The 10465-nt window shown below is 32.9% G+C and overlaps 1 protein-coding gene and 1 long non-coding RNA gene across 4 annotated transcripts; one reads left to right on the top strand and one right to left on the bottom strand.

The window, feature by feature from the left end:
* Positions 1-1613: 1613 nt before the first annotated feature.
* LOC145971864 (uncharacterized) lies at positions 1614-3599 on the bottom strand. The gene is made up of 2 exons (XR_014438991.1): positions 3145-3599; positions 1614-3053 (listed from the first exon to the last, which is right to left on the bottom strand). It is a non-coding gene; the product is annotated as an uncharacterized LOC145971864 (long non-coding RNA).
* On the top strand, positions 2746-10413 carry Hps4 (Hermansky-Pudlak syndrome 4 protein). Of its 3 annotated transcripts, XM_083099876.1 has the most exons (13): positions 2747-3035; positions 3859-4093; positions 4179-4409; positions 4499-4593; positions 4756-4825; positions 4975-5142; positions 5257-5654; positions 5793-5954; positions 6048-6385; positions 6502-7049; positions 7300-7526; positions 7881-8092; positions 10325-10413. In XM_083099876.1, exons 1-12 carry the CDS (start codon positions 3028-3030, stop codon positions 8053-8055), a joined length of 2655 nt encoding a protein of 884 aa, XP_082956002.1. In that variant the 5' UTR covers positions 2747-3027; the 3' UTR covers positions 8056-8092; positions 10325-10413. The 3 variants fall into 3 exon arrangements, with proteins under 3 accessions (XP_082956009.1, XP_082956002.1, XP_082955995.1); XM_083099883.1 differs by lacking the exon at positions 10325-10413 and having other exon boundaries at positions 2746-3035; positions 6063-6385; positions 7881-9340; XM_083099869.1 differs by lacking the exon at positions 10325-10413 and having other exon boundaries at positions 2748-3035; positions 7881-9340.
* Positions 10414-10465: the final 52 nt, after the last annotated feature.

Raw genomic sequence — 10465 nt, 5'->3', positions numbered from 1 at the left:
CTTTGTCTTATATTTATAATAAAAATATAAAAAAGATAAAATTATTTTAAATTTTTATACTTATTTAAAATTATTATACGTGTGCTTCTGTATGCATCTCATACTTGTATTTTAAAAAACAGTAAATACATATCACGATAATATCTAATAAATTTCAAAATCTTCATGGATCTTCTATAAGAAATCCGTATTTTTCTCCTAATTTTTTTAAAAAAATATTCTTGATAAACTCAAATTCTTTTATCTGTTCGTAGAATAAGTCGACAAAGTTAATAGGGAAGAAACTGAGAGGCATCCTGCATTAAATTATCCTAGAAAAAATGCGAATTTCCATTTCTAAAAGAGTCCTCAAAACAAATCTCGTGAATCCTATTCGCTGTATATTGTATTATACATTTGTGCATTTTTTCGTGCAAACGAGATCTTATTGTTAGACTCGTCGACAAAGCGCAAACGGTTTATTTTAAACGCGAAGAGAAATCGCTCAAACAAGAGGAAAAGAAGAAAACAGATTGTAAATTATTCGCCACGGCGTGTGTGTGTGTGTGTGTGTGTGTGTGTGCGCGCGCGTGTGTGTGTGTGTGTGTGTGTGTGTGTGTGTGTAACGCTTGTACAGTATTTTTAATTCATCTTATGGGGTATACACTGATTTGTTTTTCCTTTTTTTTTGTATATCTTTAGCGTTCGATTATAGAAAGAGAGAGTAATTATACAAGTATACATATATAGTATGTAGATTACACACTCTCTCCAGGTTTATACACTGATAATTAGACTCGAAAAATTGTATAATTAGCAGCATATTTCCGAAAGCGTGGGGAGAAAAAGCGGTATTATATATTAGTATATAATATATTTTATATATATATTGTGTATAATATATATATTACGATATATTAATATAATGATATACGATTTTGTTGAGGTCACGCGAGATTTTTTACGCTATACAGACATGCGAAAATAATCTCATCGACGATCGATGTATCGATCTATTTTCTATCTAAATCGTTGGAAATTGACCTGAACGAAATTTTATACCGCTTTCGATCTCGGTCTGAAAGTCGCCAAGCATTTTTCAAGCCTACAGCGAGATCTGTAGATTTAATTGGAAGAATTGTGACATCAATATCGTATATAACACTATGACATACAATGATCAAAGTAATGATTCTATAATAATTATAATGACAATGAGACGAATTTCTTGTCAATTGAAAATTATGATCTGTTAAATGCTTAACAACTTTTCTGAATGAACTTCTTTTTGATCTTTTGACTTTACTAATTTTGTTAAAAAATTGTAAAACTAATAAAAATAATACGTCAATTTTATCAATTCTATCATTTTTCTGATGTTAAAATTTTTTATAATATTGAAATATTACCATAGGATCAATTCTATCTTTTAGGAAATTCTCTTAAATACAAAAAATGAAATATTGAATTTATACAAATATAATGCATATCTTATATTTTATAGTTATAAATGTAAATTGTGCACAAAGCATTCTTTATTCATAAACCAAAATTGATGTTACGATTATTCCGATTAACTCGATAATTGTCGGTAATTTAATTAAGTGTAAAATAATAATAACGCAGCTCACACGTCACTTAGTGAACTTAAATGGAATTTATTACAAAAAATAAACAATATAATACACTGATCGTTTGTACATGAGTCAAAATAACGCACTCCGAATATGTATAGTGTACAGATCAGATAAAGAAGATGCAGTTGTATTTTCTTTTTTGCATATCGACTATTTCGCTCTCTTTCTCTGCTGTTCGATGATTAAGCATGTAATAAGACATTTAATTTTTGCCGAGAAAGGAGAAGAAAAGATTGCTACAACACAACAACAATAAAAAAACGTGATTGCATAAATATATTTCCGGAGAATCTGATATAATCTATTTTTTCTCTCTCTCCAATTTATAATGAAATATATTTATACTAATTTTGATCGAACTTTGTTGTTTTTATTGTACTGTACATTCGATTAGAAAGTGAAAGAGAAAATATATGTTAATTTACTTTTTCTAATTTGTAATTGCCTCGGAAATAAACAAAAAAATTATTGAACAACAATATGACTTTAATGAAAAGCATGATTGAAGAAAGGAGATTTTTTTTTGTAATGCGATATGCATTTTTTCGTAAGTTTTTTTCCCCTTAATCAAGAGGAATTTGTATTTAAAATCTGATATTTGAATAAATTATACTGTATGACACATTTGATAGAAACAGAGATAGTTTTAATACATATTTTTTTAATGTCATTTCCAAGATTCACTAATTTTCTTCTTCATTTTTGAGAATCGTAATAAAGAATTGTGAGAGAAAAGAAATTATGAAAAAATACTATATAAAATGATACAAAAATTTCATATTTGTGCGATCCCGGAAATGGCAAGAGTAAGAGTCACGTGACCGGTAGTAAGAAAAATTGCCGCTACATTTAAATTCACGAGCGTGCATCATATGTGCTTTCATAAGTCATAAAATAATGCACGTGTAAATAATAATACATTATATTACATAAACACTTAATATACAACTCGGCGTAATTTCTTAATAGGATTATATTACATGAAAATATACTAGTATCGCTATCTGTGAAAAATAACACGTAAGAAATAGAAAAGAATAGAGATTGCGCGAATGCGTCTCTCGCGTATGTATATGTGTTGTACATATATACATTCATCACATATATACGTATCATACGCACACAAATCACAAATCGAGAGATCAATATCAGGATGGCGGCGAGAGAGGAGCGGCTTCGCTCCGTGTGATCGTCTATTGAGAAAAAAAAGGGAGAGAAAATGGCACGCGGCTTTTTTCGCCGGTGGACGACGCGACGAGGGTGTGCTTCCACGAGGCGTCATTACCGGACGGCGACCAGGTGCCGAGGATCGCGTTAACGATCTGACAGGAGAGCAGCGGGGAGACTTGACAGACGACAAGTAACTGCATACGTGCTTTGCAACGTGACCAGCGATTTATCTTCGATCACCATGGCGAAGTACGATCACGTACTTATCTATAATTACAGTATCTATAATTACACACATCCACACATTGTCAGAAAGTACACAGGCAGGCGACACTGCAAACGATAACGCTCTGTTTACTTTCTCGTCTGACCCAGTAATTGTACTGCGTGCAATGACTCCTTGGATCTTGACGAAAGAGGATGTCCGAGAGGCGAGATTGTCTCGATGCGAGCTATCACTGGAACACGCCTCTCTAGCTGGCAAGTCCAAACTCGCTCCGCGAGCTACTGACTTGCCGAGCAAACAAGTTCCGCGACATACTTGTATATGTATCATATACTTGTGCATGCTACTTGTAACTTAATCTTATCTTTGTTCCGATATATTATTATTGATACCGCTTAATTGATGATCGTTCACTTATAAATGATTCACTCAGTTATGCGCCAAAACTGAAACGTTCTGCAAAACTCTGCAAAATCTCTGCATTGCGCTAAGCAATTTTGTTACAATGAAAAACTTTAAGATACGTTTGCAGTCGCTGATAAAGTATTTAGATAGATTAAGCTTGGATAAGCTGCACAAATTTTGCGATCAAGTACAGAAAGTGAGCTGGTCCTTCTTGGAGAATTATGTAATTCACCACATCTATATCAAAGCTTTCTATTTTTTGCTTTATTAAAAGAGAGTTCTACACTGTTTATATAATATTTATAAAAATTTATCATCTATATATATTTTATATGTTATATTCCTTATGTTATTAAGACTTTCTTATTATCTTATAATTTATAGTGAAACAGCGATGAGATGTTTATTATAAAATTTAAAACAATATTCTCTTGTTTTCAGAGAGATGATGATAGTATTTGTTTACGACACTATAAAGTGTTGTAAAGAAGAGGATGACCCTGCTGAAGCAGTCATGTATTTTCATCCAGCTTGGGTATCTCTCACACAAAGACTGGCTTTGGCAGGTCAGCTAATGGGTGTTTACCATTTCCTGTCAACGTCGTTTTCAGCACCACGTTCTATCACATTACAAGGTGGAAAGTTTGTGTTGAAGAAATTTGGGCAATATGTGCTGGTGAGTACATTTTATTATAGAGTTATTAAATTGAAAATCTCTGTTATATTCTGGTATTATTGTCTGTGCTGGTTTTTTGGTCTAGGCAGTAGGAACTGATAGAAACATACATGATTGGATACTCGAGAGACGCGCCGACATTCTGGAATCGTTGTTGAAATTTTTCCATTGTGATCTCATAAAAATACTAGAATCCCTCAACAACGATCATAATAGATTCACTGAGAAGTTGTATCAGATGTTTGAGACCTATCTGCCAATTCTTCAACACAGTGCCAATCTATTTTCCAGCATTCCTATAATTAAACTTCCAAAGGTTAGTGCAGACTATATAAATTAAATGTGATATTGAATAAAAAAAGTGAGCATAAAAATAAACTTTAATATACATTGTGTTTTGCGCAGAGTGCTAGCAACATATTTTTGGAAGGGATGCAAATGTTGCAGCATTATCAAGAAATAAACGGTATTTTAGGAGGAGCATTATTCTATAATAACAAGTAATGAAACATTTATAAATGAAATTGTATGCATAGATATTGTCTTAAGATATTAATGTTAATTATCATGTACTTATATATTATTGCCAATTATTAATTGTTCATTATTTGCATCATCATCATCTTTAATTATATAATTCATTCTTATTTTCTTCTTTTCAGGATAGTCTCAACACAACTGGGAGCGGATTTAACAAAACAAATCGTCATAACTGATCCTTATAGGATAAAGGTATTTTTTATTATTAATTAGATTTATCTGAATGTAAATATAATTGATCTAATGGAATGATGATTTTGCACAATATTAATTTTTAACGAAATTGATCACTTATATTAATTATTTTACAAGAACTTCATCAAAAAAATCTCATTTTAAAGGCTCCCGCAGAAAGAATACCCACAGAATTCCATTTGCCGATCGGCGTTCAATTATTACAAGTGTATATAGAACGAAAGCAGTTTGCAAAGTTGATGCAAGAGGCAAATAACGAACGATATTACAATTCATGTCTGGACACTGTAACTAAGAAAGTATTGCAAAGGAAGGTAAATAAACACAATAGCATTGATGTTAAGACGTAAATGCATAAAATTTGATTGGATACCATGGTTTTTCGATTAAAACGTTATTATTTTATGCTCAATTTGATTTACTTTCAGAATGTATCTAAAAGCGGCATCAAGGAGCTTCCTACCATGTCCGCTATGAAAAGAGATACCTCGCGGATATTCACCGTTCCCGAAGAAGGCGAGTTGGACTCTGCGAATTATCCGCCAGCGCCGCAATACGTATCGTCAGTACCGCTCGCGATCAATCACGAATCGCCGATCAGACGCAAGCAGGAGATCAAACCAGAGCGTCCTAAGATTAGCAGTACCATCGTCAATCCGCTCACACCCAGCATCTGCGCGACGCCGTTGAAGGACGTGGACCGAGTGTTGCATGGAAACGCCATGCTCATCTGCTCATCCGAGAGCGGCGAGAACGACGAACATCGAAGTTCGTTGAAAAACAATGACGATGATGATATTCCCGACGTCGTCAAAGAGGCGCTCAGGTATATATATTTATCTCGAATCTATCGTTAGAAATCTGTATTTTTATAGAATGGAGATTTATGCATTTTGGAAACTGAAAAGCTCAAAAAAATATCCAATTTTACAATAATAATTATTCAACTTTGATCATAAAATAGGTGCAAACGTCTAAACAAACTGAAAAACGCTACCTCGAAGAAAAAACTGATGAAGAGAAAGGATCCTGATCGGAAGAGTGTGAGCCTGCCGGATCTGACGTCATCAATTAAACCACGCTTGAACGGTCTTCCTAGAACTTATCGACCGGAACTGGACAAAATGTAATTGAATAATGATTCGAATGTTATTATATTAGAAGTTTTACAATTTATTTTCTTTTTTTAAATATTATATAAATTCTACTACTATAACAGATTGTACAAATTCAGCGAAGCTTCACCAGATGACCACGATTCGAATTCATCCCAGCGGAAACTCATCGCAAGCAATAAGCGATACTCGCGCACCATCACCGATCCCAATTATCCCGTCTTTCGATGCGACGGTCTTCCAGTCTCGCAGTCGTTGTACGAGCAGTATGTCGCTTCTCATTGCGAAGAGTTGCGCGATGACGGCGGCAACAGCAGTGCCATTCATGAACATTGCAACGACGATGACAATCTGCAATCGAGGAATCTATCGAGCGACCTGATGAGCGCAAAATTGTCGATAAATAGCAGCTCGAGCTCGATCACAAAAGATGCTGGCGAAGGTACACGATTTAAATTGTAAAAACTAAAGTATTTGGTAAGAAACCTTAACAGACAAGTAAAAAAATCTTTAATAATAAATCGTTCAAATATGTATATTTTAAATATAAATGTTTAGAACGCATCAAACCTGACTACGACAAAAGCAAACAAGAGACATACAAGAGATCGATGAGTCTACCACTGAAGCCCCTCAACGTTGTCGCCGAGATACAAGACGGTGACGATCGACGAAGATCGACATCAGAATGTGGCGGCAATTCGTGCGATTTCCCACAGAGGCGGAAGCTGGACGGTCTACAATTAACACCATTGATGTCGAAGCTGAGCTTGCTGGCTGACGAACGAACTAGCGGTTTTTGCAGTCGCGATACGACGCCGAGTGAATTCCGGAGCGATCTCTCCGGATTCTCCAGCAGTGCAGCCACAGCCATCACCGCAACAACGACGACGACGATGAATCGGTTGATAAGGCAGAAGTTAGAATCGGTAGAAAAGGAGGCCAGCGATGGCGAGGATGAGCTGGACGAGGACTGGGTCAACAAAGATGATCCTGCTGCCTGTCTTGAGAAGACTGAGCTTTTCCTCTGTGGCTATCAAAATATGGTGTTGGTGTTGCTCATGGAAAATGGTACTGCGAACAATCCGGATTTGATACATGCTCTGGTAAGTGTGAAATGTGCATATATTATGAAACTTGTTAGATTTTTAGAGATCAAAAACTAATAATATATAGAATAATATATAGAAAAATACAAATAATATATAGAATAATAAACGAAAATTATAATTGAAAAATATGATATATAAAATAATAAAACAAACGCATTTCAAATGTTCTCTCTCTTATTCATATTGATATTATACATATAAATATAAGAAAGACTGTAAAAAAATATAATAAATTGTTTGATAGTGGCATACTTGTGTGAGCACGTTGGGTAAGCTCGAGTCGCGGCTGCAGCAGTGTTTGGAACCAATGCCATCAACAGAAAACAAAGAACTGTACAGTATTTTAAGTGTAGATCCGCAATGGGACACGGTGCAACGTTCCGGACTCTGGGGCGTCACCGAACTGGACATAGTCTCTTGTCTCCACGACAGATTTACACAAACAAGCAGTTTAACGGATATCATCGTCAGGTAATTATATATAGCATCAAATTTTTGCGAATTAAAAAAAGACTAAATTTAATTATTTTTTACATTATTTATAATTTATATTAGATTTTCAAGACACATTCATTTTTTACCTCGGTTTTTTTTGTTTGTGGATTACCTCCAGTTTTGTGAAATGTTCTCGTAAAACAAATGCTTTCTAATAAAGCTTTACGAAACATATATATATTTTCGCAATAATAAATTTAAAAATTAGATGAGATTAAAAACTTTATATAACTTGCTGAATGAATATGTTAAATAAAAATTTTAGCAGTAGAGGAAAGTATTTATTATAATCATCTCCGTAATTAAGAAAAAAATATCTTTATCGAACAGAACGGAGGATACGGTGGTTTACGGTAATCAGTGTGGAGGAGTAGAAGTGTTTTATCAACAAGCGGTGGCACCGAGCGCTTTTGCAGTTCTTCCGACCCCGGCAGATCTGATGGGAATCGTAGCACTCAAGGCAAAGCGCCGATTAGAAAGAGATCACGGGATCGTGCTACTGTAAATCAAGAAACGTACGTCGCTTCCTCTTTTCAGGAAAAGTGAGGAAAATAATATACACACATACATGTTTACAATTTCGCTTATTTCGCTCCTCGGCAAAGAAAACGATGAGTTGAAATCCAATTCATATTTTGAATACAATTACAAAGAGAAAAAAGAATCGAAGACATTCCGTCTGTTATAAATCGAGGTGAGATAATTTTAACAGGATATGCTGACATTTTTCTACTGGTATTTTTGTAATCTGTGATTTTCCAATGTATCAAGTGTGTAATTACAAGAAAAATGATCATGGAGAGGAAAGAAGTAATCAAAGAAGTTTTTTTATATATCATTGCAATATACCTATAGTATTCCTATCACGTACTGCACGAGTCGAGAAATTTTCTATGATAATAATAATTGTCAACCATCTGATTTATACAATATTTTATCACCTCATTAATTGCGCAGATATTATAACGAATGTTATTTATATTATATATGTTATTGTATATAAAATGTTTTAGAATCGATGGAAAGTAGATGCACAATGTTATTGCCTTTAAAACTGAGAAAGAGTTTTTAATATTTTTTTTTTGACGTGTGTTCTGAAGCATTTTAATAGTATAAATCATTTAGAAACACAAGTTTCTCGAGGATTAAAGAGCTTTAGAAATAAAGATAAGTAATATTACATTATTGAATAATTCCACTCGAAGTTTTTTACTTCGCAAGAAAAATAACACTTTATATTTCTTCATCATCCATCAATTCTCGAACATCTTATATATAATTGATTGATTGTATATATATGTATGCATAATAAGCCATTAAGTTATTTGCATTTTAATCGATAAGTGTCCAGTTTTGCTAGAGCTAAAATAGAATTGAAAATATATTCGTGAGAGGAAAAAAACGGAGGTCAGTATTCAGTTAACACGCTGCATCCAGTATTTATAATCGCCCGAACTGCTTTTGTAGATAGAAAAAAAGAAACGATAGTGATATTTATAAGATACTCATCAAAATCGTCTGAATTGGTATTGTCAATTGTAATGTAAGGATATTTCATGCATCATTCTTTTGCGACTTTTTATCGGTGTCTCGATACTAAATCCGTTTTTGTATCGCGATATTTGGATAAAAATCGATGATCTTGCGCAATAATCATCCGCGAAACGAGTTTTTAGCGAGCAAAGTGAATCGCATTGCGTGGTGAGACCTTCTCTTTATATTTATTTAATAGTTTTCCTTATCTGTCTTTTATTTGAGAGGAAAACTATAATAAAGATTGATTCATCGTTTTTCAAGTCTCTTTTCTAAACTTATTTTCCAGCACATCCTATGATCCCTCGTACGTAATGTTATTAATTTGAAATGACTAATATCCACATATTATTGAAATCAAATCGAAAACTCTACATTTAATTTATAATTTAAAATATAATTAAAATTATATAAAAAATATAAAAATGTAATATAGTAACACATGTTTAATATAATCTATAATATAACATAATGTATAATTGGAAAAAATGGTAGAATTATAATTGTTTTATATTTTATGTCTAAAATTTAATTTACGTACTATTGATTCATCTAGACGCGAATTTTAATGTTAATATTTGTAACAAGCACGTATCATGATTATCGCGCTAATATTATGCATCATTGGAGCGTATATATAACGTAAACAGCAGAAAAGATATATCCTGATATTATGTATTACAAATGCATAAATGCATTAGAGGGTGTGTACGCGGAAAGACTGCATTCTAACGCTAAACAGCATGTTTATGATATATGGAAAAAAAATATAACGCGAAAAATTATTTTAATATACCGAAGGTGACAATTAACTATAGGATAAAATATATAGAAATATTAACTATAGAATTTGAGTTTTTCTTCTTCAAGTTCTTTGAAGCAGATGATATTGAGGGATTGAAAAAAAAATTTATTATATTTTTTATATAAATATAGACAATACTTTTTTTATCTACTAACTTTAAAGTTAGTGTAGCATTGAAATTTAGTATAACATTGAAATTTTACGATTCTCTCACGTTTCCATAAATTTATTATTACTTGCAAAAATTTTATTTATTTATTTAAAATTATTTTGCCAAAACCGAGATATATTTTTGTGAGAAAATTATATTGATGTAATACTTGATTAATCAAAAGATGTTTATCTTATAAGAGCGTCTCGTAAAAATGAAACTTTCATTCTACATATGCAACGACGCAATACTATTAGACTTAAACAGCCTGTTTATATGTCCTAGGATTCTTAATCGGAAAACTATGATCAACATCATTAAGAAGGCAAGCCCACTTAATGCGCATGAATGTCATTCGAGTGTGTCAGAGTTTTACGACACACTCAATTAAAAAAAAAACCTGCTACTCGTTACTGATCTGATTTA

The sequence above is a fragment of the Camponotus vicinus genome, unplaced genomic scaffold, assembly GCF_025532165.1.
Source record: "Camponotus vicinus isolate PSW18456_S1 unplaced genomic scaffold, iyCamVici1.0 SCAF_1, whole genome shotgun sequence".
NCBI lineage: Eukaryota > Metazoa > Arthropoda > Insecta > Hymenoptera > Formicidae > Camponotus > Camponotus vicinus.
Note: the sequence above shows the minus strand (reverse complement) of the source record. Positions and strands in the feature narration are given on the sequence as shown.

What these genes read in the sequence shown, in the direction of transcription:
- Hps4 (XM_083099876.1), top strand. An exon ending in GCATTATTCTATAATAACAA is followed by an intron (nt 4,594 to 4,755) that starts GTAATGAAACAT and finishes TCTTCTTTTCAG; the next exon opens with GATAGTCTCAACACAACTGG. An exon ending in TTAACGGATATCATCGTCAG is followed by an intron (nt 7,527 to 7,880) that starts GTAATTATATAT and finishes TTTATCGAACAG; the next exon opens with AACGGAGGATACGGTGGTTT.